At 53.0% G+C, this 27,685-nt stretch overlaps 1 protein-coding gene across 2 annotated transcripts in view; it reads right to left on the bottom strand.

Moving 5' to 3' along the window:
* The window catches only part of RUNX3 (RUNX family transcription factor 3), a 53,572-nt gene that overhangs the window by 9,933 nt on the left and 15,954 nt on the right, over positions 1-27,685 (bottom strand). The window contains exons 2-4 of one of the 2 annotated variants that reach the window (XM_055140357.1): positions 11,430-11,704; positions 9,352-9,508; positions 641-745 (exon numbers count right to left, since the gene is read on the bottom strand). In XM_055140357.1, coding sequence (XP_054996332.1) covers positions 641-745; positions 9,352-9,508; positions 11,430-11,704 — 537 coding nt within the window. Of the gene's footprint in view, positions 1-640; positions 746-9,351; positions 9,509-11,429; positions 11,721-27,685 lie in introns of those variants that run through there. The other variant, XM_004603455.2, reaches the window with a different exon arrangement.

The following is a 27,685-nucleotide window of genomic DNA, read 5'->3' as shown; positions in this document are numbered from 1 at the left end:
CCCATTCAGCAGACACAGCCCTGTGCCCTATTCTGTGGCAGTCCCACCTCCCGGTCCAGTTAAAATCGACTAAATCCGGGTTCTTCATTCTCCAGGCAGACAGCCTCCTAGATAAACATCAATGAGCACAGAGTTGCATGGAGTGGGGACGCGTGAAAGGCTTGCTGACCCACCACACTGATGTGGAGTATGTGGATCCCGGAGCAAAGGGCTCTAAACCACTCAAGTGAGTCACTTCAAAGAATTTCTAAGGAGGGGGTTTGGCCTCTCAGCCAGACTAGCTCCCGTTTTTGATGCAGGTGGCAGAAGAAGAATGTCCCAGCCACATTCTTGAATGTTCATTCTTATGAACCCAGAAGAGGCTGGGTTGAGCAGAGCCAACCTTTTCTCACTTACATGTCCCAGGGGCAGTTAGGCCCCCAAGAGGGGATCAAGGAATTTAGCCTGTCACTGGCCAGCTCCTGGCAGGCTTCCTGCAGTCTGAGGCTGAGCCAAGAGCGAGGTGTTGGCAGCAGTCACACCTGAATGTGGGGTGGAGGACAGGCCCAAGCTCCCCCAATACACACAGACCAAGTGTTGGCATCGATACCATCTTCTCCCAGGCCAAACCCTTGCCCCAGCCAGGGGGTCTGGCACTTACGTCTGGGTTCCCGGGGTCCATCCACAGTCACCTTGATGGCTCGGTGGTAGGTGGCCACTTGAGTGGGATTGGTGAACACGGTGATGGTTAGTGTGAAACTCTTCCCTGGTGGGGGAAAGGGGGGGGGAGGTAAGAGATTTGCTCTCGGCACCATTCACAACACCTGGATCCCCTATCTCACCCCCAATCCTGAAAGGCCTTCACCTTCCCAAAGGGGCAGGTCTCTGTCCTTTGAACCTGGGCAAATGATGGGACTCTGGGTGACGTTCAAGTGGCTAGGTCTGGCCTGGAAGGCCCCCAGGGGTCAGAAACTAACTTATCACCTCCTTACACTATGCTCTGGCTACCCTGGCTCCCTTCCCTCTCCATCGTGGCTTTTGTGCTATTCCTTTTGTCCAGAGATCATCATGAATTGGGAGTAAGGAAGCAAAGATGGGAGCATATGTTTATTTCTGAAAGTAATTCATGATCTTCATTGAAAACAGAGAAAATATACATAAAAAGGGGGGTCTGGAGAGATAGTACAGCAGGTAATGGGCTTGCCTTGCACATGCATGTGCCAGATGTCTGTTTGATCCCTGACACCACATATGGTTTCCTGAACCCAACCATGAGTGACTCCTGAGCACAGAGCCTGGAGTAAGCCTTGAGCACCCCCAGATCTGGCTCAAAAATCTCCTCTCCCCCCGCAAAAAAAAAATAAGAAGAAAGAAGAAAGGGAGATAACTCAAAGGGCCAGAGCATATAATTTTGCATGTGGGGGCGCCCTGGCTTCAATCCCTGGCACTGTCTGCTTCCCCAAACACCTCTCAGAGCAACTCTTGTGCACCAAGCCCGTGCCCCTAAGCACCAGTGTGTGCAGCCCAAAGGACAGAAAACAAAACAAAAAAAGAGAAATCACGGTTTCACTAGCCAGAGATGTGGACATTTGTGTATTTTCTCTTCCAATCCTTCTTGTGTGGATATGTGCCTTTACAATGCTACAGGGACACTAACATATATTTTTGAATTTATGTCTAAAAAGATCTATTTAATGTAACATCAAAAGCACTTTTCCATGCCATTAAAAAATCTTCCCAACCTTCACATTTAATGGCTACAAAATATTTCTATTCTTGGAAGCCTCATCTTGTTTGTATTTATCCATTCCCTCACTGTCAGGTAATCACGTTGCTGCAGATTTCGCATTGGTGTGTGCAGCTGGGGCTGGAAGAGGAGGGATGTGGGAGCTGCAGACATTTCATTCGTAGACACAACTGTTATTTCCAGAACTGTTCTATTTTTAGATAGACATTTGGCTCAAAAGTCTCCATTCAAAATTCCTGAGAGGGGAAAATCTTTTAAAATAATAATTTTTTTCTTACCATTGAAAATAAAATGAAAACGACCTTCTCTTTATAGAAGTCTACATCTCTGCTTATTTCCTCAGACTGGCTTCCAAGCAGCGGTGAGTGATCTCGCCGAGCCGAGGACGAGGCTGTATTCAGGGGGGCCTGTTCTCTGCAGGCACTAGCAAGAGGTCGCTGCCTGGCGAGCAGCCCCATTAGGTCTTCAATCAAGATGGAAATGCTCTTTGAATTTTATTTTTGGGGAGGGTGGGTTCCCTAAGCAGTACTCAGAGGGCCCAGAAGCCACTCCTGGAAGTGCTCAGGGGACCATGCAAAGTTCGGGATTGAACTCAGTCCGCCACATGCTGTTCTAGCCCCTGAAGTCACTTCCTTACTGTCAGGCTGAAATCTTTGTGTGTCCTACCTGTCATAATCCATCACAAATTACTGTTTCATGTTTGTTTGTTTTTTTCTTAAATACTTTCCTATAAGGTTTTAGTGCTTAAAAAAAAAAAATTCTCTGCTAAGCCTCTGAACTTTTCAAATCAGACTGGAGGCAGTTTCCCAGCTCTCTGGTCTTTCATTTCACTTTCTGACACTAAGCTGTTTTGCATTTTCAGTTCTATCTATTATGTATTTTTTTAACTTTGCTGATTGTTTTAAATTTAGACAGGTTTCCCCAGAAAACAGATAGGAAGTCTCTGATAACCATCCTTCCCTCTGCTTTCTATATTTCTCTGGTTCTTTTGGGGACTCCTGGTTGATAGAGTATGAGCTTAGGATTCTTCCTCAAAGGACAACCTTATATTTATTTTTTATTTTTGGGGAGCCACACCTGACTCTGTGCTCAGGGATCACTCCTGGTGGGACTCCAGGGACCATATCAGTGGCAGGGATTAAATCCGGGCTGGTCGTATGTTAGGCAAGCCTTCTATCTGCTATACTACTCTCCCAAAAGTGCATCCTTATTTTCTCTGCATCTTTACTGAAGTTGGAGCTCACTCTTCTCCATTATATCCAAAGCCTCAAGGCTGTATGAGACAGGTGTGGGTGGGAGGGGAAATTCTGCAGACGCCCTCATGTCAAATGACACCTTCCCAGCTGCCTCTGAGTATCTCTGAACCCCAGAACTCGACCTGGGGTCTCCCTGAGGGCAGGGACAATGGGTCCTTGTACGTCTCCAGAATTGGTTTGGAAAGTGAGTGCCTCTGCTGTTCCCCTGTACTCCCAACAATTCTCCCTGGCAAGCAGGCAGATCTCACATTCCCACGTGGGGAAGAGAGCTTGTGCGGTGGGGACTGAGCACTTGTGTTCTCCTTGCGCCGCTGGTCTTGTATGTCCTGAAAGTTTTTGACCCCAAACAAGTAAAGTTCAAAACTAAAGAAAGCTGGACTCCTGGGGCTGCACTAAGGAACCGCACACACAGCTCCTGAGACAGTTTTACAGGAGGTGGGCGCGAGTCAGCTAGGTATGACTCAAACCGAGAACAGGGGGGAAATTTTCCAGAGCCAACAGCAGGAGGTGGGAGTGGAAATGCAGCTGACACCTGTCCCAGGTCTTGGGTGAGAACAGAGGTGGTCCCTTGCTCTCTGGCCCTACAGTACTCTGCCTGGACCTGAAAGAGAAAGTCCAGGAGGCCTAGGAGCAAGACAGGCAGTGGCTCCAGCCAGCCACACTGGGAGCCTGAGGCCTCGTGCCCCTCCATCATCACCTGGTGCAACTGGGTTCCTCGCTACTAGAGAGTTTAAGTGGACAGCCCAGAGCCAGGTGGCTTGGGACTCCACCACTGCCAGAGGGGCCCAAAACCGCGGGCAAAGCCTGGCTCCAGGAAGCCCTCATCTGATTCCAGGAGCCCCGGAGCCACTGCCCTCTTCACTTCCTCCAGGTCTCCACTAAAATGCTTCCTCTCAGGAAGGCCTGCCTCAGCAAGCATATCTAACGAACGTCTGGCCTCTGTGGTCCCCCCTTAGAATTGAGAGAACCCCTGTACTGAGGTGGGGCTGTGGGGGAGTGGCAGCTGCATTGTTCCTACTCTCAAGACGGAATTCAGCATCACTTTTTTTTTCTTTTTGGGTCACACCCAGCGATGCACAGGGGTTACTCCTGGCTCTGCACTCAGGAATTATTCCTGGTGGTGCTCAGGGGACCATATGGGATGCTGGGAATCGAACCCGGGTTGGCCGCATGCAAGGCAAATGCCCTACGCACTGTGCTATTGCTCCAGCCCCTCAGCATCACTTTTGAGTACGTTTTGGTTTGGATCACATCTGGTGATGTTCCGGGGTTACTCCTGGCTCTGCACTCAGGATTACTCTTGACAGTGCTCAGGAGACCATTTGGGATGTCGGGGATCGAACTGGGTCGGCCATGTGCAAGATAAGCACCCTATCCGCTGTACTATTGCCGGCTCCAATATCACTTTTTTTTGGGGGGGGGGGTCACACCTGGCGATGCACAGGGTATACTCCTGGCGGTGCTCAGGGACCATATGGGATGCTGGGAATTGAACCTGGGTTGGCCGCATGCAAGGCAAACGCCCTACCCGCTGTGCTATTGCTCTAGCCCCCAGCATCACTTTTAAGTATGAACACAAGCTGCCAAGCAGAGGCATTCCAGCAGTTCACTCTGACCTTGTCGCCAACAGACGTCACAGATATTTACATATCACATTACAGACGCTGCAGATTTCTCTAAATATCTTCTATGCTCGTCACAACCTCAAAATCACAGTCGTCATCACACCCTTTGTTATTGAATGTTCTAGAAAAGCTGCACATATTTCACAATTTTTTGAATATTTTTCTCACTGTTTTAAGATCAGTGGTTTTACTGCAATCCTTTATATTTTATTTTATCCTTCAAAAACCGTTCTTTTTACTATTAGAAAAGACTGCTTGGATAGATATCATATTCCTTACAGTCCTGTTGAGCAACATCATCTTAAGTTTATTTTTGGGGAGAGGCAATTTACATCTCAGAAATAACATCTGTAAATAAATAAATGCTAAGAAGCCCAATCGGAAGCATCAAACACCTTCCCACACCCACACCACCTGCTGAATGCCCACTAGTGCTTTTTATAATAATAATAATTCACTGATTTATTTTTTGGGGGAAGGGGTCTCCTTATACTAGACTATGAGCTCCCTGGAAGCCAGAGTTTGTGTCTTGGTCACTGCTGTGTTTCCAGTTCATAGGACAGCATTTGATACATTGCAGGTATTCACCCAGGGTCCGTAAGTTGAATAAAAGGGCAGAGATTGCAGCTCCACTTTTACAGATGAGAAGATTGAATCTCACCAGGGAGCAGTGAGGTGCCAAAAAACACAGTATTCAGGCAGGGCCCAGGAAGGGTAGAATGTACTGGAGCCTGCCCCTGCCCCTCCACACAGTCACTAAGTCCGTGAAATGGAAAGCCCCATCCACAGCAAGCCACACACTGTCCCTCCCTCCCAGTACCTGAAAAGAGGGAAAGAGGGAGGGAAGAGGAAAGGGAGGGGCTGGGACCTGGAAGCAGGGGTGGGGGAAGCTCCCTCTGAGTTCTGGCTTTGCTCATCCACTTCTCTCTCCCTTTCTGAGCTGGAAACTGCACAAATCTGCAACTACAGATCCCCAGGAACTGCACTCAGTGTACTTCATGGCCTGGGGTGGAGGAAGAAAAGATGCAGCCTGGGCAGCAGGTACCCCTTGGTGCTCTGAGAGGCCTCAGGCCCCTGTAACTATCAGAATGCACTTCCAGGGTGGCACAAGACCCTGCTCCTCTTGACCTGGGCTACTATGTGGCCAACCTCACCCATAGGAGCTTCACAGGTATCAGGAAGGACTTGTATCCGGCCTCTGCATTTTCCTCTGTGTTTGAGGGGCCACTCTTCTCTATGCTTGGGGTTACTCCCAGGAGTGCTTAGGGAACCAGGAAGTGCTGGGGATGGGGGTCAGTCTGATACAGGGCTAGGGCCTTAACCCGATGCTATCTCTCTGGCCCCTCTGGGTTTTCTTAACATAAGCCATCAAGCCATCAATATCCTCTACCTCCAGTGGTCCCCTTTAGGACTACGTCCACACATCCAGCTCACCCCAAGCTCTGTCCACACACCACATTCCTCTTTAATCAGTTCAGGATGGTTCAGTGACTCAGGTTCTGTTCATTTTTTAGACCAGAGGCCACCCTGTAAAGGCATTATGGAGATTTGTGATGTGGGTTCTTCAAGAGGATGTAGGGGGATACAAATGTTCAGCTGTGTAGCGGGAAATGGAACAGTCCTATTCCCCACTTTATCCTTTTTTTTTTGTGGTGGGGCACACCTGGTTATGCTTATTCCTGGCTGTATGCTCAGGGATGACTCCTAGAAGGGACGGAGGGACCATGTGTGGTTCTGGGGATCAAACCAGGGTCGCTGCATGCAAGCACCCTCCCCACTGTAGTATCTCTCTGGCCCTGGAATTGTCCTCTTTCTCGTGGGTACAATACCTACTTCTAAAGAGTCTCTGAGGCAGGGTGCTAACTCGGTTTAACAACAACAACAACAACAACAAAAACCCCCTAATTTCCCCCCCTTTTGCACACTAAGTACCTATTAAATATTCTAGGATGGAAGATTCTTTTTCTCTGAATTTTGTTCAGTTTGTTCACATACTCAGGAAAGCATATGATGATGGCAAAGTCAAGTTCACACTTGAGTGAGGAACTCCTTGGCTTTACAATCCACTGTGGTGATCATGGGCTTCATCTGAGAGGGGTCAACATTTAGCCACTATGCAGCAATCCCCAATAGGCTGGCTGTGATAAAGTACTTTCCTGCCCCATGATTGCTCAGGAGTCAGGCAGATTTTGGGCCAACATGCCTGTCCCTATAGGCTCAGAGAGGTGCATTACAAAGCACTTGCTATAAGAATGGGCGGTCTGGGACAGGAACCTCAGCTCTAATCACTGCAGGAGAAACCAGTGACTTGGTTTCCTTCCATTTCCTTCCATTTCTTGGTTCACACCTTCCACACCCTGCGGTGGGGTGTATGTATGTGTTTCACAAAAAGCTCTCGGCATGAAGTCTTCATGGAATAAAAAGGCAAGGAAACTAACAGAAAATTCCACCTGTTTTCTTTATCCTGGCTGAAGTCAAGAGAGCCAGGGAAAGACTCTGGTGTCTCCCAAACCCTCAACCCATCCCAACTCCCACCATGGCCCTAACAGCAGGTGCCAGTCACCACCCTGCTCAGAGAGACGGGAATTTCCCAGCAGGCAAGATAGGCATGGCAAATGCCTGGCTGTGTGCCACAGGACCCCCTTCTGCCTTGCTGCCTCTCTGCTGGTCGCCTCCACTCCACCCACTGAGCAAAGCACACCTTCTGGGTTTCCCCCACCCCCGCCCAAACCGCACCATAATCAGAGAATGAGTGACTGTCACCACTCAAAGGAACTTCAAAGACCTCTCCCAGTACCAGCATTTGAAGTAACAAATCTCTAACACGCATCCCACTCTTAATATATGCCACTATCACCCCTATGTTACAGATGATGGCACAGAGAGGTCAAGCAATTTGCCTCTTGTCATCCAGCAAGTGATTGTCGGCACAGAGTACTGAAATCCACATTGGCGGGGAACATCCGGGGAACATCCGAGGTCTGACTGCCCTGTCAAGTTCCAGGGGCATTAGGCCTCTCTCTTTCAGCCTTCTAAGACTGCTGAGATGGGGGCGAGAATGGCTATGAGAATGACGAATAAGCTCAAGGCTAAAGTATACTTGGGAATCCATCTCCCTCCCTGCAGACACTAGGGGATGGGGCTCATGTATGTGAGCATAAAAGCCATAAAGAATTCCTGTTCGGCAGTAGAATGGCTAAATAAAATCTCAGTAACCTGGAGAACCACTTCTCTTTTTAGATCTCACCTCCTAGGACAGAGTCAGGGGCCACCTTCCCAATGCTGGGCTCCCTGCACTCACCTCCCCTTCTGCTAGCCTCACAAGCAGCTCTAAGGGGGCTCCCGCTCCTTCCCTATCTCTTCCCTCACACTCCAGCCCCGCCCCAGCTATGCAAACCTGGCCACAGTCGGTGTGAGACTGTACTGCGGCCACCACCCACCATTGGCAAGGGACTCTCATTCAGGACCAGGGCTGGGATTAAGTTGCAAGAGGTTTGAGAGATTGGGGATGACAAAAGGGGCTTGGAGACTAATTAGGAGCAGCAATGAAAGCTTAATTCATAAAAGCAAACATTTTCCATCCATCAACCTGCAACCAGTTAAGGGCAACGTTTGAAAGAAATCTGCGAGTGGGGAAGGGAGCCAACAGGAACAGGAAATGTTTGAAAGAATGTAAACTATTTCGGTTTCATAAAAAGTAACAAGTAAACAGTTATTACATGCAAATAATGCCCTGGTTTTAATTAATGCTGAAAAGTCAAAATATGTTTGACATTTGTATGTATACATTGAACGGCTGGAGAGGGGAAAAAAAATGGTGCCCAGATGCCCGTCTCTGTGTAGGGCTGGCGGCTTAGAGGGAACTAAAACCTTGAGAAGGTCTTGTTTATTGGTGATGAAAAGTAGAATTCTGCCTCAGCCTCTGTGAGCCCAGGGCAGAGGGAACCTTGCAGACTTTCTTAAGGAAGCTGGAGGGGCAGGTCAGCTACATGTGAAGGGCTGTCCCCACCTTTCAGTATGCTGTCTTAAAGGGCCAGTGAGTCCTCAATTTCCCATTTTGCAGGAAGGCTTTCCAGACCAGAAGTGATGGGGTTTCTGGTTCTAGCAGTCAGTGTGCCACTCAATGCCACCGCAGCTTTTGGTCCTGCCTCTCTTCATCAGGTAGATAAGACAGCGGCAGCGGGAGATGGCAGCCTCTGAGCTACTTTTCCCCACATTCAGCACCCTGCATTGCACTTCTGTTCTAAACCATCGTATGGCCAAAAGGGCTAGGGAAACCGTAGCTTTGGGAGACCACAGCCCGGGAGAGGTATCCTCAAAGCTGGTCGGGTGGAGGTGGGGGAGGGCTGTGTAGTCTGCCCCGGTAAAAGGCTGCTGGGATGCTTCGGATTTGTTACCTAATCTCCCCTCTTGAAAGAACTAAAGCCCCCCCCCCTTCTGCCCGCATTGGAGTATGTACATCTGAGATCCCTCCCAACAACAGGGTGCTTTAAAGGAAAATGGGGCAGGGAAAGAGAAAAGGACTTCAGGAATTAGGAAAGCCCAGAAACTGGAAGAAAATTGTGTCTTAAGAGACCCTAGCATTTCCCGCATCCTCAGAGGGGTCTGGGACACCACAAAGGGTTATAAGCAGCTGCTTGACAAGAGGGGGAGCCAGGAATCTGTTTCTGGGACTACCATTGGGATCCCTCCTTCCTAGCCACAGGCAGTGTCTGCTGGGCTGTGCAGGATGCTTTCTGCTCACCTCGTCCACTGCGGCCCACGAAGCGCAGGTCATTGAACCTGGCCACCTGGTTCTTCATGACGGCGGAGGCATTGCGCAGCTCTGCAGAGTAGTTCTCGTCGTTGCCGGCCATGACAGTCACCACAGTTCCATCCGGCACATCCCCCAGCGCCACCACCTGAGGGTACCAGGCAGGCAGACAGCTCAGAAAGGTAAGGGGAAGCCAGGGAAAGGAGGGGAGGGGCAGGGCTGGGCAGCTCTCCTAGGTCCTAGGCGCACTGCGGATTTCTCAAATGCATCTCAAATGCCCCATGTAAAAGAGGCTTAAAAACGAGAGGTCATCCTCCAAGTACAGCAAAAACACCAAGACAAAAATCTCTACCTTCCCTTCCAAAAGCCTACATCAATTGTTTGAGCCATGTCTTGAGAAATGTTCCTTTCTCAATTCACCGGGAGTGAGAGCTACGAATTAGCTCAGTCACTATGGTGTGGGGAGCAGTTCCCCTCTCCTTTTACAGCTTGCGTAAAAGAGGAATCAACATTCTCCTAGCAACCAAGTCGCTAAGTGAAAATAATAATTATAATAATAATAACAACAACAACACAACCACCACAACAGCAAAAACAACAATGGGACTGCTAGACCGTACCCACAAACGAAAGAGTCGTTTGGGGTGTGAAATTTGGCCCTGAAATATAACCAAGGTCCAGTTTATGGTGGCTTCTGCAGAGCCTGAATTCGTTGGGTAGGGGAAAATGCAAAAATGCAAAACAAACTCACGCCCAGAGAAGGGCTGTACAGAAAACCCCTGTACAGTGAAGGGGGACTTTCGAGAGCAGGAGGATGCACCTGCTGGGAACTACAGGATGGGGGTGGTGGTCACCCCCCATCCCATCTCCCTTACCCCTCACTGTGGGGAGCATGAAGCAGCAGATGCCTTTTGAAAAGGGATCAGACCGGGGAACGAAGTCACAGCCATTTAAACGTGGCCACCGCGTGCGGGGACTAGGAATCCAGATGGTAAAAATTTCAAGGAGAAAATGTTTGGGGTCTGATTAAAAAGGCCAGATTTCCTGTCAACATCCTGTCTTCTTTTAATTTCAAAGATTCCTTTTAAGCTCCAAGTGACAGTAAAACCTCCGATCTGAGGATTAAAGTCACACGAGCTCCTCCTCCCCCTCCTCCCCGGGAGATTTTCCCCACTGGTATTTTAAGATGTCACCCGGGAGACCTCAAAGAGCCACTCATCCTTTTTCCAATTTGGAGTCGCCTTAATGGGAGCAAGGCGGGCCTCAGCTGCCAGGAGCCACCACCGTTTTCCAGCCACCTCGGGCACCGCCACCCCCAGCCGCCGGCCCTTCCTGCAGCGACCCTTTCTCACGGCAGCTGCGAGAGGTTTAGGGGAAAACCAAGGCGTTTTCGTTTCATCTCGCTGCCCCCTTAAAAAATATGAAAATGAAACAGTTGGCGACTGACCCGGCAGAGAAAAAAAGATCCTCTGAATGAAGGGGGTCTGCTAGCCTCCCCCGCCCCTGCCTGACATTCGGGATCCCGGCGCCAGCCGGTTAGGGTTCAGTGCCCCCGCCCCACTTCCCCAGGGCCTGGTGCCACCCGGTGCAAAATGTCAGAAGCCCGAGGTAGATAGAGGGTGTGAGCAGGAAGTGCTTCTGAAGCTGCTCGGGAGGAGGGGTGCCGCGGTCCTGGGCAGGTCCACCCCACCCCCGGGATCCTCGTCCGGGGCCGGGGGGGGGGGGGGATCCCTCTCTCCCGCGGCCCACACTGCAGGATCCCGGGGATTCGAACTGGGAAGGAGGAAAAGCTCCATCCGTCCGTTTCCGCATCAACATCTCTCTGCAGGGCTCCCCGAAGGTGCAGGGGCGGGAAGGGGGGGCATGCCAGGGGGTTGCACCCGACAGGGAGCGCCCGCCGAGCCGACTGCGCCCGGGGCTGGGTGGCCCGGCTCGGGCGGCGGGGTCGCGCACGTCCCCGTTCCCCCTTCTCCGTCCCCCCGCTCCGCGCCTTCCTCCCTCCCGCCGCCGAGACGCCCGAGTCCCGAGGCGAGCGGGGCTCTTCCCGCCCCGGGTTCCCCCGCACTCACCTTGAAGGCGACGGGCAGCGTCTTGTTGCAGCGCCAGTGCGAGGGCAGCACGGAGCAGAGGAAGTTGGGGCTGTCGGTGCGCACGAGCTCGCCCGCGTGGTCCGCCAGCACGTCCACCATCGAGCGCACCTCGGGCCGGGCGCGCCCGCCGGGCCCCACGGCCGCCTGCGCGCTCAGCGCGCCGCTGTTCTCGCCCATCTTGCCACCGCCGCCGCCGCCGCCGCCGCAGGGGAAGGCCGTGGAGGGAGGTGTGAAGCGGCGGCTGGTGCTCGGGTCTACGGGAATACGCATAACAGCGGCCGTCAGGGCGCCGGGCGGGCGGCGGCGGCGGCGCGGCTCCCCGGGGGGCGGCCGGCGCGGGCGCCTCCTCCGCCGCGAGGAGCGGGAAAGCAGAAGCGGCGGGGTCGGCGGCTCGGGACGCGGGGGGCGGCGCCCGGGGACGCCCCGCCGGGGCCCGCCCGCCCGCCGCGCGGCCTCACCGCCCCGACGGCCGCGCTCGCCGCCCGCTAGTCCCGCATCCCCGGGCGCGCTGCCCGCGTGTGGCCGCCTCTTCGCCCCGCGGTGCCGGCGGCCGGCTCTGCGGCCGGGCCAAGCGCGGGCGGTGCCGCCGCCTCCCGCCCCCGCCCCCCCCCCCGCTCGCGGTCGCCCCACGAACTCCGCGGTCGCCGCCCCAGAACAAATCCTCGAGAATCAAGTGGCGGCGCCGCGACCGCCCGCGCGGGGTGACTACCCCGGGGCCTGCGAGGGCGGGGCCGCCCGAGCGACGCGACGCGCAGCCAATCGGAGCCCCGTGGCGGGCACCTCGGCCGCGCTCGCGGGGGAGGAACGGGGACCGCCAAGCCGCCCCGCGGGGAGGGGCGGAAGGCCCCGCCCCGGGAGGACGCCCCGGGTCAGGGGCCCGGCACCGCAGCCCGCCGAGGCTCCCTGGACGTTCTCGGTGCCCAGGCCACAATTTCATTTCCAACGTCCGGACCCTCTAGAAGGCGCCTTGGCTGAGGTCTCCCGGGCTCCGGCTCCCTGACGCCCCCCTCACGCCCCCCTCACGCCGGGGCCGTGCCGGCTCGGTCCCCGCTCTCGCCCTGCCCGCCGCCCGCAGCTTTCGGCCTGCGGTACCCGCACTCCCGCGCCTGGGAATCGCGGGGAGCCTCCTCGCCGCCCCCCAGGCCGGTCACATCGAATGGGGCGACCCCTCAGCCCCCCCCAAAGAGGCCCCTCACTACCCTAACCTCGCGAATTATTCTGACCCCGACGCCTCCAGCGCACGCCACCCCGACACGCGCCGACAGAGACTTTGGGCCGGGCCCGGCCGCCCGATGCCAACCCCGGGGCCGAGGAACGAGTGTCTCCCACCGGCCCGCATGCGGCTCGGGGGCGCCCAACGCCGCCCGTCTCCGATCTCCCCCAGAAAACAGCTATCGGGATCGCGCAGGCCTCGCCGCGACCTGCTGTACTGTGGTGGCCCGAGACGCTGGGGGGGAGGGGGGAAAACACGATGGCGTCTGAGAAAACGCGCGTGTGTCTCCCCTCATCGACCCTCCGCGCTCATCACCGCGGCCCTGCGCCGTGAAAGAGTCGGTGGTTAGAAGGAAACTGTACGGAGCACGCGGGAATGGCCTCCCAGCGAAGGGCCCTGACTTCCAAAGAAGGCGGTTTTCTCCCTCCGGGTCGAGGCAGGCCGGGCCCCGCGGGGTCATGCCCGCCTTCCCCGGCGCGGGGCCGCCCTCTGCGCGCCGACCCCGGCCCGGCCTGTGGCTCTGCCCCGGGGCCCGCGCGGCCCAGCCACTGTCGGGGCGTCGCGGCCTTCCCGGGCGAACATGGCTGGGGACGGGCCGGAGTGGGGAGGGGATCTGGACAGACCGAGCCCCGATTCACTCCGGATTATTGCTCCAACCCGCTCCCCGGGCCCGGGGGAACGAACTCGCGAGCCCACCCCTCCGCCTTAGGGAGATGAGGCGGCATTTTCGTTGTCCCCCTGACGTTCGACAGGTGCGAAACGAACTCCACGCTTCTGGTGCAAAGCAGCGTGGGAGTCGATAGTGGCCGCAAGGTTTCGCCTTGGTGCTGACCTCTGGTCCCGTGGGAGCCTTTTGGGCGCAGCCGAACGAAATCGAGCCTTGGGTGCGCTCCGGGGCAGCGGGGCTGCGGCTCAACTTGGACCCCCAGGACGGTTGATCCTTTTTCCTCTCGTGCCCACGCTCGTGGCCGCCCTTCATACCGTTCCGATGGCGGGGACAGCCGGGGCCCCTTACTGGATCTTTGCACAACGCCTGCCCCTCGGCGTTGCAGATCCCTGCCACCCGAGACCGAGGCCCGCGCTCTCGGAAGCTCCGGGACCAGCACAGAACCAGAGGGGAAGCCCGGGCCGGGCGCCGCCACGTCTGACCTCAGCGAGCTTCCGCTTTGTGGCCAGGTAGGGCCCGGGGCCAGGGGGGGTGTACGAGCACGTTGCCTGGGAATGGCCACGGGACCCGCACCCGCGGCGTCCGGGGCTCGTAAATTCGATTTGTCGATTCGCACTGGTGCCCTGACACGTCCCTGCACCGGGTTTCTCCCTCTTACCCCAGGGCAGCTTTACCAACGGGGCTCCTCGAGAATCAGGTGCCTGCGGGTCGCAGCACCCGGCCCCCGGCCCCGGCGCGGCTCCAGCCCACGGGAGGGCGCTCGCTGCTGGTGGGCGCCAGCACCTGGGGACCCACCGGATTAGCGCGCAAGACAGCCAGCGGGAGGTCGCGGGGCCCGTCGAGACTCGTGCAGTCCCAGAAGCTGCCGCCAGTTGGCGCTCTCAGCCTGCCGGCTGCGGGGCTGCCGCTCCCGGGCACCAGCACAGCTGCGCGCCAGCTGCGGTCCCCATGTCCTAGCGCCACCCGCCGTCCCCTGTGAGCGCCTTCTCTGCAACACAAGTCGCGTCCACCTTTGGTACGGCGGCCACATCTCAACAAACCAAATGGCATTTATCAAGCCGAAAGCTGCCTCCAGGTCGCCTCGGGACCCCGACGCTTTCTGGTTTCACAAACCCGACACCTGAGGAGCCCCCGTGCCCCACAGAAGGTTCTCCCTGCAGAAGCTCGGCCTGGTCCTGTTCTGGGGGGCTGGGAAGCAGGGAGGAACACGCCAGCTCCTTCCGGGTTTCCAACTACAGTGAACCCGCCCTCATCTCTGGTCTACAGATTTAAGGTCGCCAGCATCAAACATTCTATCTTCCCCTCCACCCCCACGGTTATTTTTGGACCACACCCTGTGTATCTCCGGGCTCCTCTGGGTCCTGGGGTCTGCTCAGTCATGGCTTCAGGCAGTGCTGGATGACCATGCCTTCCATGCTTCACCCCCATGAAGCTCCTTTTGACCCCCAATCAGTATTCTCTCTCCTCTCCTCTCTCCCTCCCTCCCTCCTTCCCTCCTCCCACCTCCTTTGCTCTTTGCCATTTGGAATGGCAACTCCCAGCTCCTAAGTGGGGGGCTAACTGCCTCCACCCTCTGACTCTCCACGGACAGCTCCTCCTGCTCCTCCCTCTAACTCTCCACCTCAAGCTGCTGGTCTGGGGAATGGCTCTAGCACCCCAAGTTGTTGCAAGAGGGGGTGATGAGCGGAGGTCTGTGCTTACCTTGGCTGGAGCTGAGTGAACAGAATCCAGTAGGGGGCCTGCAGTGGCAAGTTTGGGGGTCACTCTTCTTGCTGTCATCTTCCCTCACCCAGGAGACCCTATATGTGTATATAGCATAGGGGTGCTCTCCTACGGTCTGAGGGGGTCTGGGAGTGCCTTCTAGTGTGTTCTTGGTGACGAGAGGCCAGGCGCATGTCTACCCTGCCAGCCAGAGAGCTTTCAAGGGCAAGTCTTACTTACGGGGAGTCCCTTTCCCTGGGAAGGTGAGAGAGTCCCTTAGTGTGCTGGGCAGCAAGCCTGTATGCTCTGACAACCTTCTAAGAGGCTTCTTGGTCGTAGAAGCACTTGGGGCTACAGAAAGAAACTCTTGGGGCTGGAAAGTCAGCCCTGTCTTCGACCAACTATCAGCATCTAGAGAAAACCTCTCGGAGCTTCATCTTGTTTCATTATAAAGTGGGGAGAGGATGGAGGGCAATGGAGACTTCCTCAGACTCATGTGTAAGGTGCTTAGCACAGGCCTATGTATAGGGGATGCTGCCATGTTATTCTCTAAAGATGAGGCTGGATGGCCTTGTGTTGGGGGCTTTGGAAAAATCCTTTGCTTTCTCCTCTCTGGGCCTCACACCTCCCTTTGTGAAATACTCAGTTCTTGTGTGCAGAACTTGCCATGACCCTGAGCAGAGGCTATGACTGCTCTGCTCCCCTGGGTTCACCTAGGGGCTGCCTGTAGGAGGTAAAGACCACCTGTGACCAACCCCCTCTGAGCTGAGGCAACTTGAAGGAGCATCATTAACCATCACTGGGCTGCCTGAATTAGGTGTTTGACAGCTACCTTCTCCCTAGACTCTCAGATTGCCAAACCCACCGACACCAGGAACATTTGTTCTTTTATCTCTTTCTGAGTCCTGGTCCAGAAAATTACACAGAGAACTCTATTCTAGAAGCTAGATGATTCTCTTGGTCTCCATGCCCGAGTCCAGGCTGGCACCTCTTGCCTGCCTCGTGCTCTTGCACTCCAGGTGGGAACACCCCTGTCCCTCATGGAGCTTCAGTTTCCTTGTCTTGCACAGAGGTCTTTCTAATTACCCCACATCCAAGACCACATCTAAGAAGGGAGGAATATTGTGTTTCACTGCATCTGAAATGATATGTTGTTCCATGCGAAAGAAAAAGCTGTTAATTAAAGTGGGACTTGTCGTCATCTCAACCTCATATATAATGAATTATATAATATTGTGTATAATGCATCCAGTATGAAATATATCTGCTTAGTAATAAATGGTAATGAAAATATAATATGGTCTATGGGTTAGTGACTACAGGGTTGAGGATTTTTACCCAGATAATTCAGCTCTGGGACCATCTTCTCTGGAAGGCCCTTGAAAATGCACTGCAGGGATTACAGAGAACTCTCTTTTCCTTTTTTTGGAAAGAGCTGGATTTAGGGGGAAGGAGCAGGAATATGGGCAAGGGCTGTGGGCGGGTTATAGCTCCTGGCTCTGCCACTGCCTGACTGTGTAACTTCAGCCCAGCACCATAAGTAATCCCTGAGCACAGAGCCAAGTGTGATCCAAGGCTGTCCCCCAACACCCTTCCTCACCCCCCTCCCCCCAAATGTTGAAGCCAATTGACTGAGGTTTGACAGTAAGCAAACTGGGTTTGACTGGGTTTGGGTGGGAAGCACCTTATTTGATCCTTATAATTGAAGAGATCCCACCTGGTTCTCTACATCACTGTCCCCGACTCCCACCACATCACACCCCTTGGTTGAGTAAAGCAATGAGAAGAGCGCTACTGGAATTGCTCAATAAATGTATGCAGCTAGAGGCCATGAAGTCGGTCCAATAGGCATGTAAATCAGTAGATACTGAAGCCCTGGGTGGGAGGCAGGAGGGGCACCAAGAATTATCTACAGTGCCCCCCCCCCAACCTTGTACTACTGTTCTGTGTCTGCAAGGAGGCCTCTGCTAAGCCTCCTCCCTCCATGTACATTCTGGACCACTGATGTCCAGAAAGGGACAGAGGCTGGTCTGAGACTCCTACGCAGGTTCAAACTAAGCTTGGGCAAGCCCGTGGGACAGCCTGGGAGGATTCAAAGTGTAGTGCAGAATCCAGAGAGCGCCCCCTTCTGGCTGGAGGACCCACGACGAATAGAATAGCATCACACTCTCTTTAGGTCTCAGCATCCCTTCCGGATAATGTTGATGCACTTCCAGGGACCCCCAGGTGCTAGGTCAGCTCCCTGTTGAGCCCCAAGATGAGTTTTACTGTCACTTTATGCCTCACTTTCCCACCCTGACCTTACCACCACCTCCAGTGATTCAGGCTTGTAGTCACAGTGACTCAGGCTTGTAGCCCCAGGGTCCCAACTCCTAGAGGGATCTTGAGAGGTGCTCAGCTCTAGGGAAGGGAGAAAGGAAAAGGAGCAGCAACCCCACAAGGAATAAGCATCTGGTTTCGACTCTCCCACTGGACCTTGTCCCTCTACTGCCTCCCCTGCACCTCATTTTGGTCACCATTTGGCAGTAATCGTTCTAGTAGAGTCTTTTGGTTTTGACTAAAAATTGCTAACCTTAGGGGGCTTCTTCAGGGTAGTGAATATTTTCTCCCCATTTCACAAATGAAATCTTGGCATAGAGAGGGCAGGGCTTTGGCCCTCTGAACTTGAGAGTTTCAGAGAGCAGAGTCTGAGGACTTCTTCCAGTGGGCCTTCCTCAGGCTCGGCCTCTGCTTTGCTGACCACTGTGCCTTGATTATCCCCCCACAGTGAATGGGTGAAAAGCTCCATGCTCATGAGCCTTCAAATTTGAGGAAGCTTCTGGGAGGTAGGGGAAGGCAGAGAGAGGGATCTGGGTTCTTTGATGTTGCTGAGGGCGTCTAGGAAGAGTAAGTAGCCCCAGGATGGGGCTAAAGCTCTGGAAGTCATGGAGAGAAAGGGCACCCAAAGGACAGTCATCTCTTGCTCTCTCCTTTGGAGAAGAAAGATGGGGACTCCAAGATTCACAGTGTCTCCAAACCCTAGTCAGGTGGAGACAAGAAGAACCCATCCGAACCCAATTTTTGGAATAGGTTTGGGACCACAGGGTTAGAATCCTCAGCTCTATTAGCCATTACCGACAGCAGTTAAACTGTTATGAGCTACCAGGCCTCATCCCATATTTTATACTGTTATTCCTCGTTATCATTATGGGGGAGATACGACTTAGTTATCACTTGAATTGTACATGACAGAAAATTGAAGACAGAGAGGCTAGGTAACTTGCTAGAGGCCATACAGCTGAAAAATTGTAGAATTGGGATTTCAACCAGGCAACTAGATCCCAACGTCCTTATTTCTGACCACCATGCTCAGCTCTCATGGATGGACCAGAATCAGCGCTTAAAGTTACAGTCATGAAATAGAATTAGAATCCTGGCGAGAGCTAGTGGGTAGGATTCAGAATTTTCTAATATCAGCATCAACAAGAGCTCTGAGATATCATACCCACATCTTCCATTTATCAAATGGCGGGGTTCGGTGATTAGGGGTGGGATCCTACTGGGGGCCCAGACTGCGTCAGAGGCATGGATGCCCCTACCCCCCTTCCCCCAGCTCTGGTTCAGGGCAAGTTCCCCTCTGTGGCAAATCTTCCTCACCCCTCTTGCCCACCCAGTGGCTCCTGGGCCCTGCCAGTCCCATTAGGGATTTTCCACCTCCTGAAAAAGGTCCTAATGATTGTCAGTCCTTGTGAAGCCTTAATTAATCTCAGAGGCCGAGGGCTCGGAGGAGACCGGGGGCTTTGGCCTTACGCAGATGAAGATTACAGCTCCATTTCATGTGGTAGCTAAGGAACGCCTCAGACATTCCTGCCAGCAATAAAAGCCACATGGCTTTCCAGCGTCGCTCTTGGAAAAGAAAAAAAGCGCAGCCCTTTGCGGAAAGAAATCAGCTATGTGCTGTATGCATGGCATGAGATAAAAACGGGGCATCCAAGGTGGAAGAACAGTTGATCTTTTGTGCAACCTGCCATGGCCATTGAGGCTCCAGTGGGCATGCTCGTGGCTGCAGCCTGGGGTGGGGGTGGCCCTCGGCCCTTGGCTGGATGTTTCTGTGGAAGGGCTTCAGCTGGTATTGAGCTGCCCCAATCACCCCATAGGCAAGGCCAGCTTCCTGGACCAGTGACCACACAGTCGCACAGGCTCCCCGGCTGCGGTCCTGCACCTGGCTCAATGTACTGTCATCAGGGCCTAAAATCCCTAAACTCTGAACAGGGAAATCACCTTCTTATCGTGCCCAGCTGTCCCAGCCCACCCCCAACGACCAAACCAGACCTGTCCACCTGTCCATCCACTGATTGGCCCCTCAGCCTGCCCAGGTCGGAAGATTAATGTTTCTTGATTAGTTACTGTGTGTTTTGCCTATAATATCTGAGATAAACTTCCAAAGAACCTTGGGAATGGAACAGACGTAGAAAGCTAGGGTTCACGTAGGCTTGTAGGTAGATTTGAATAAAAATTTGCTTCCTATATGGGCCTGGAACTCCCCACTCAGGACATAAGCATATCCAAATAGTGCCTGCATTTGAACACAGGTCCCCTTGATTCCAAAGTAAGTGCTCGCAATCATTCCACTTTCAGCAATTCTTCATTTGGGTCATGCCACTCAGATGTTCAGGAGCACCCAAAATCAGTGGTGAGTCACCACTGAGTACTGGGAAGTGCCAAGGAGCAGTAGGCTGGCAGCATCTTTAAGTGCTGGGCAGTGCGAGAGAGGGGGCTCTGTTCAAATTTTCTAGTTTTTTCTATTTGTAAAAGTATCAACTCTCTTGAAGTGGATCTTTGCCTTAGGTCTGGCACGGGATTGAGTGGGAATCCTGCCTCCTCCCCCAGCTCTCTGCTGGAAACATCTGGAAGTCCTTCTCCCTCCACTCCTTCATGTTCCAATTTTCCTCTGCCACCTTCATTGTTTGGGGAAGCAGTTGTACCCTGAAAATCTCAAAGGCACCCCAGTCTTTGATAAATACTAGAAGTTTGGGGCTGAGTGGTACTTAAGGATAAGTGGGCATGACCTCTAATCTTGACTTATGGTCCTGGCTGCTGATTCTGGGGAGCAAGGTTTGGTTCCTTATCCCTTGGCTGAAGGACCCCCAACAAGTTGCTTCCTAAACAAGACTTCTCATTTAGAACATAAGCACATGGGACCCACGGGACCCCCAGAAGGATGTCCATCTTTGGTGTTCTAAGGTTCCATAGTACTCAATGGCCCTTGTGGGGAGGTCCGGCAGGGAGGGAGGTAGGCATGAAGGAGGGTTGTACATGGTGTCTCCTGAAGTAGCAGGGACCAGAGAGCAGATCATTGGCCTGGGGCCCAAAGACCTGGATTCACTTCGGATTTAGTGGCTTCCCTGAGCTTTGGTGGCCTCAGCTGTGTAGTGGGGGGTCATTGCTGGGGCTTCAAGCCTATTGTGAAGGGGCTCCTACCCCACAGTGGAGCTCTGAAACCACAGCTGCCTTTCCTGCAGAGACGGCCTGAACCCCCTCTGCTAGCATCACTGACATCCCCCCAGGGATCTCTGCATGGACAAGAGCATGAAAATCATGCTTGAGGTTCCTCCCAGAGAAGAGTTGGCCTGGGGGTGAGCACCATGTTCATCTGTACTCAGTGCTTCAGCCTCAGGCAGCTCTCTGGATGCCGGGAATGGAGGTAGGGCCAGTTCATGCTGGGTCCCGTGCAAAGAGAAGTGGTATTCAGTGCTGGACTAGAGCTAGAATGCCCCACAGGTAGAGAGCGCCCCATCATAGGAGGGAATCAAGTTGCAGCTACATGTTGTAGAGGAAGTTCAATTGTTGGGGGATCAAAAGTCAATGTCCAGCTTAGGGTGGACTTCAACAATAGCAATAAGATAGTGGCAAAGCTTCTTTATGACTTGATGATCTTCATACCAGCTCTGAATCCCTACCTTCATGTTACCACCTACTAGTTTTGTGGTCTAATCACGCAAGCCTGTTTCCTCCCCTGTAAAATGGAAAGAATAGACCATCTTCAATGCCCTTGGTGTGGACCCTGGGTAGTTCCAATAGTCTGCATATCCTATTGTTGTATACCCCAGATGTTTTCCCTTACCAGTAGGAGATGATATTGAAAGCACAAAGCAGTAGCGAATGTCTAATAAAAAGCCCAGGAGTAGTCCCTCGCTGTGACATGACATTGGAGATGGGGACATGACATGGGTGCTCAGGGCTTACTCCTGGGTTGGTACTCAGGAAACACTCCTGATGATGCTCCAGGAACTGTATGGGGTTCTGGGAATCAAATCTGCATCAGCCACATGCAAGGCAAGAGCCCTACCCACTGTGGTATCTCTCCGGCCCTTGTCATTTATTTTTTAAAAGTCAGGTAGAGGGTACATGGATGTCTTTTATTATTCACCAATATTATTTATATTTAGTACACTTTTCTACTACTATATCTCATAATAATACTTTTTGTTTTGGGGCCACCCTGGCTCTGCTTAGGACTTACTTCTGACTCTGATCACTTCTGGGAGAGCCCATATGGTATGCAGGGAATTGAACCCCAGTCAGCTGTGTGTAAGGCAAGCATCTTATGCTGCACTATCTCTCTAACTCCCAATAAAATATCTTAAAAGAAAGACAAGAGTAAAAGAAAAAAAGAAAAAATCCCAAGAACTCAACTTAAGAAAGCACACCCAAACTCTGAGAAAAGAATGGAAAGAAATGCTTATATTTGTACAGAAGTGTTGGGGTGAAGCCATGGCTGGGTGCAACAAAGTGGGGTGCAGCAATGGTGGGGTGTCTGTACTTGGCCAAACTGTCCTGTTCATCTACTCACCATTGGATAAATTTCCTGGTGGCCCTTTGAAACCCTCCTCACCAGGGCACCCCCATATGCAACATTATGGGCACCTAGCCTCTGCAGTGCTCGTTCCCCACACAGATCCTTAACTCTTGCCAGTGGCTAGGGCATGCCATTGTGCCATCTTTGCAGGTGAGGAACTGGGATTCTTTAAGTAAGTCACATGGACCCAGCAGGAAAGGAGCAGAGCTGGGATCTGAATGAAGAGGTGTTGCTACTGCAGGACACGTAACTGTAATAACTGGAGCTCTCTATGTCTTCCCTGCACTCTCACTGAGTCCTCACAGCCCTCCTTCATGTGGGGTGCCCTTATCATCACCCACATTGTAACAGAAGAAATCTTGAACCACAGAAAGCTCAGAACTTGGGGAAATGTCAGAGCTGAACTTGAGACCTAGGCAGCGTCTGCTACCTGGCCTGAACCGTGGGGCTCACAGACACTGCAAATGCCAGACGGAACTGTGAGGGGCTCGAGAGATGGCACAGCAGGAAGGACACTTGTCTTGCGTGCAGCTATCCAGGGTTCAATTCCCGGCATCTCATATACTCCTCCAAGCACTGCCAGGAGTAATTTCTGAATATAAGCCCTGAGCACTGCCAGGTGTACCCCCCTCTCCCCCCCAAAAAAAAGAACTGTGGGTAGTGCAGAGTCCACAGAGGGACTCCCTGGAGGACAGGGAGCTCAGACCAACACGGGTGGAGGGAAGGGTTGGGGGATGCAGTGAGGGACCACAGTACTCTGAAATGAGCTGTGTCTCCTCCAGGTCTACCACCCTGGGTCCCCGGGAAGGTGCTGAGGATGCTGGCCTCCTAAACGTCAGACCACAGACACTGTGCATTTTTGTTATTTGCTGTTGGCAGGAGTTTGTCAGATAACTTTCATCACCTTTCCATCCCTGTTCTTTCATCCTTTGTGCTTCTTCTGCCATGGGTCCCTAAAGCAGACGGTGTCCATTCAAACAGAGCGAGAGACAAGAGGGGCTTGGAGAGCACCTGAATGCCAGGAGCCCAGCCCAGTCTGGTGCTCCTCTCTCTGCCTCACTGTCCAGTATATTCTTAAGTTGCCCCAGTCCAGGCCAGCCACAGCTGGTATGGCAGTGGCCCCTGGGCACTGCTCCATAGGGGTCACGGGGCTGGAAACGTGGGCTGTGGGGCAGGGTCCGGGAGAGGCAGCGGCTGGGGCTGGGCGGGGGTCCTGAGCGGAAGGCGCCCGGCCCTGATTGGAACAAGGTGGCGGGAGCCCAGCCGAGCTCCATTGATCTTGCCCGGTGTTCCAGCCACCGGGCGGGGCCAGCGCCGGGCAGGCTGCCGGTTTTCCCAGGTGTGGGGACACCCTGGGGGAATGGCTTTTCATGTGGTTGTGGGGCAAGCATGCCACCCAGCACGTGGGGGAGGCCAGGCTTTGGGGGCACTCTGGCAGTGTGGCGAGGGGGGGGTTGCTCTGCAGGCTTCGATCCTCACCACCGGCAAATGTCAGACTCCCAGGGCCAGGGTCATGGACTTTGAGACTCTGCAAAAGTTTCAGTCTCTGTCGTCTGAACTCATATTTTTTGAGCACTCTGTGTGCCAGGCTTCGTTTGGAGTACTCCATATGGTTTAACTCTTTTCTCCCTCCTCCACACGAGTGGGCTCTGGGATCCTCTTTCCAGCTGATGGGGGTTACTGAGGCTCAGTGGGACTAAGTAAATCTGTCAAAGGTCACAAGTTATGAGGATCTTGATCTAGCACATCAGGTCAGTAGGACTGAGAGTCTGGGTGTAGGAATCCTGGCTGGCCAATACTGGGAGGACCTTGAAGATCCTTGAGCTCAATTCCCTTGTGTTGGAGGAAGGGCTGGAGAGAAGAGGGTAGAGGGCAGTCCAAGGTCAGGAATGGGCCTTCCTCTGGGTCATCTCAAGAGCTCAACTGGTGGGCTCTGAACGTGAGACTCTGAGGAAAGGGGACCCTGAGAACCACCCCCTGTGCCCCTCCCCCCACAGCCACACATTTATAGGAAGTGCTTTCAAACATCCAACTTGAATCCCTCATGTGCCAGGGAAACCATCTTCCTTCTCAACTTTTGATATTCCTGAGAGGAGTTTGGCTTTGGGTGTCAGCACTCTGGGTATGGGTGGCTCCTGAGCAGAAGAGACTGGTACTGGGGAGAGGAAGTTGAGGACCCAGCCAGGGGATGACATCAATATCCTTCCCTCACAATCTGCCCCTGATGGCCGCACACAACTGCCCTCCCCCTCATCCTGGTCCCATCCCTCAGTTCTCAGTCTTCTCATTCCTCTCTGGCTCCAGCCACACTTGCTTCCTCCCTGCTCTCCAATATACCTCACACACTGTACGTCTGCTGTAGGGCCTTTGCACATTTGTCCCCTCACATGTTTGTCTGCATGGCTCAAGTCCAGCTCAGTTCAGTTCCAGCACGGCCATCAGAGGCTTCTCTGAGCCTTGAAGTCAGCACCGTGACCCTGGCCCTGGCCCTGGCAACCAAGACTATGGCCTTGATAGTGAACAGAAACTTTTCAGATACGTTGAAGCTTTAGGACTGTGAGGTGGCGACTTTACCCTGGATTTTTCAGGTGAGGGAGGTATAGGATGGGAAATGGTTGCAGAAGCAGAGAGCTGAGAGCTGGCAGCGGTGGCCAGTACTGCTGGCATTGGCGATGGAGGAAAGAGGTGCCAGGCCAGCAACGCGGGGGTCTTAACTGTGGGACAAGGGGAGGATTTGGATTTTCCTGGACCTCCTTGCCCATACCTCAACCTGAGAAGTTCATAGAGCTTCGGACCCCAGAACTGGGGGACAGCAGATGTGTGTTGGTTTAAACCACTGTGTTTCATAGCAATTTGTAATAGCCATTCTGGGAAACACATAGATTCCTCTTGTCTGAGTCAGCACATACATACATCTATCATTGCCTGGTAATATATGATACCTTTAAAAAAAATTGGCCCCTTTCCTCCCCCATAAACTATTGATGTCAAGGGCCAGGAAGATAGCTTAAAGGTTGGAGCATGTGCTTTGCATTGAGCCCATGCACCACATGGTCCCTAGAAAACTACAGGAGTGGTAGCCCCTGAGCACTGAGTGTGGACCCCAAGCCAAAGCAATAACATAACAGCAAAACCAATGTCGGTGATAGAAGGTAAAGATTTTATTCACTAGGGCTAGCTAATAAAAAAATCCAGAGCACCCAGAGAAAGGGAATTTCAGATAAATAACAAAACCTTTTTATTAAAATGCAAAGGTGTCCCACAAATCAATTGTTTATTGTTTATCTGAAATTCACATAATTCAGGTACCTGATGTTTGGTTTGGTGAGTTCACTTTTTCAGTAGTTGAAAAAGTGCCTGGGTGTATAGTAGGATATCAATAAACATGTCGAATGAGTGAAACAAACAAACAAAATCTCATTAGTTAATTAACATGAATTTCTAGCTTAAAAATCCTTTTGGCTTTCAGAATGCCTGCAGGATAAAGTATGAATAACAGCAAACAATAAAAACAAAGCATTCCATAGCCCTTCCTCTATGCAATTATTCACTGGGTACACTAGCCACATTATAGCTAATAACTCAGTTCATTGAGGTCATTAGCCCATTTTCCAGAACAGGAAACTAAGGCCCAGGAGGTTTAGAAGTTGCTCAAAGTCATACGCTCATTGTGGCAGAGCCACACAGTTCAAAGCTTCAAAGAACCTGACTTGTAGAACATTCTAGATGAATCTCCCAGAACATTCTAGATGAATCTCCCAGCACAATCGCCCTCCCAGCATACCCTATCCCATCCACAGATCTTGGTGAATTTGTGAGGGCTGCCTGGCTGGTGATGGCAGACATTTTGCTCATACAACAAAGCCCTCTCCTAATTCCCCTTCTTTGTAAGACTCTCTGCCCCTTTAGAGGACTCAGTTCCTTTATCTCCTCTCCTTCAAGAGCCCTTTGTCAAATGCACTAAGGACTTGCTGAGTGCTCTATGACCCCCTGAGGACAGAAAGGGGTCACTTTCAGGTCTGCCCAGGGAACTTACAACTGAGCCCAAATCAGAGTGGGCTTCCAGAGGTGTTTGAGAATGCATAAATGAATGAATTAGTGAACGGGTGAGTGAAGTTTTAGTGTCTGGACCTCAGTTTTAGAGTCTAAGAAAGGGGAGGAACAGTCCCTAACCGCCAGTCCCCCCACACCATTTCTTAAAACAAAACACATTTTTTTCTGATTATAAAAATAATACACATTCATTAAAGAAAAATTGGAAAATAAAATTATGAAGAGGAAAATTAAAACCACCCATAATCCTGCCACCCAGAACAATTGTTAGCATTTTGGCTTCAGCCTTCTGGTATGCTGGCTGTATGTATGGATTTCCGCGGCCCTCCTCCCTGGAACTTCTTTGCTTTCCCAACATGGGAACATGCAATCTCTGTTTTCCGAACCTGCTTTTGAAACTCCCTACATATCTGTTCTGTGAATCCTGATGGGTCGGGGGACGGAGTTTTCGCTGCTCAAGCATGGTGGGGGGAGAAGTTGGGAGTCCCTGCACCCTCTTCGCCCCAACCCCAGACCACCATCATGTTCCCTCGAGGGCAGCCCTTAAGGGGCTTTCTGCATCTCTGTTATGAATGCACTGCCGGGAACACTCTGGTGTGGATATCTGAGCCGTGCCCTGCATTCCTCCCCTGGGACGGGTTCTGGAACTGGGCTGCTGAGCCCCAGTGGGCCCTGCTGGCCTTTTGAATCCCCCCTATCCGGTGCTCTCCAGCCCGACTCCTCGCGGCAGCCTCAGCCTCTGGGCTTGGCAGGAAACCAAGGGAATGATTTGACCTCCTTCGAAGAAAAGCTCCATCTACACCCAAGGCGTCACAGCTTCTATCGGGGCTGCAAATCCTCATTTACTCAGTCATTTGTCCCCATTACAGTCTGAGGCTCATGGTTTCCATCTCAGACACTTAGTTTCAACCGAAATGGCCTTGGAGAGGACCACAATCCAAGCGTGCCCATGACCTCAGGCCTATGTGGCCTGGTTACTTGGTAGTAATTCTTGGGTGGAGCTCCCCACATACTTCTCTGGGTGCCCGCAAAGTCAGTCTCGATGCATCACCCACCCTACAGATGAGAACACCGAGGGTTCGAGAACCAGTGCTGGACTGAGATCACATAGCAGGGACACCTGGCTGGCTGGACTCACCCACCCTCCCAAGACCGTTCCCCGTCAGCTATTGATTCCATCTCTGTGCTCCAGGAACCGAGGATTTTTAAATTTGGGGTTGCAGAGTTCCTGTTCCTTCTCCTATCTGCTGTCTGCCCGTGGTGGGGACGCAGTACCAGCATGGTCAGGAAGCCTGAAAGCCAGGTGGCCAGTTCCTCCCGGAGCCCTCACAGCAAGTGCCTCACTTTCTCCATCTGCATGATGGGGGAGCAAGGATGCAGGGTCAGTCCCCAAGTGAGTGACTGCTTGAGCAGGGCAATGGATCAGGGTTGAGTCACAAGAAGGGAGAGCTGTCCTGGGGACCCGCTGGGCATCCTCCCCCTGACGGAGCAGTGGGGTGCTTGGGCATTGGAGCTACAGGTCTCAGTCCCTTGCCAGCTGCCTGCAGGGACCTGACAGCCCCATGTGGACCTGCCGCCTCCTCCCACGCACCCCCCCCCCCAAACTCAGCTCTGGCAGATGGGAGACTATTTTTTAACTGACCCCACAGGAAGAAGAGGCCAGAAATGGGTTCAAGGGGTTAACCCAGGGCGCTTGAGGAACCCTTCCTATTTGCATCTCCCCCAACTTCTGCTCCCCAGGGAGCGGTGCCAACTCTTCCTAG

Source organism: Sorex araneus, chromosome 5, assembly GCF_027595985.1.
Source record: "Sorex araneus isolate mSorAra2 chromosome 5, mSorAra2.pri, whole genome shotgun sequence".
NCBI lineage: Eukaryota > Metazoa > Chordata > Mammalia > Eulipotyphla > Soricidae > Sorex > Sorex araneus.
This window is presented reverse-complemented; position numbering and strand designations above follow the sequence as displayed.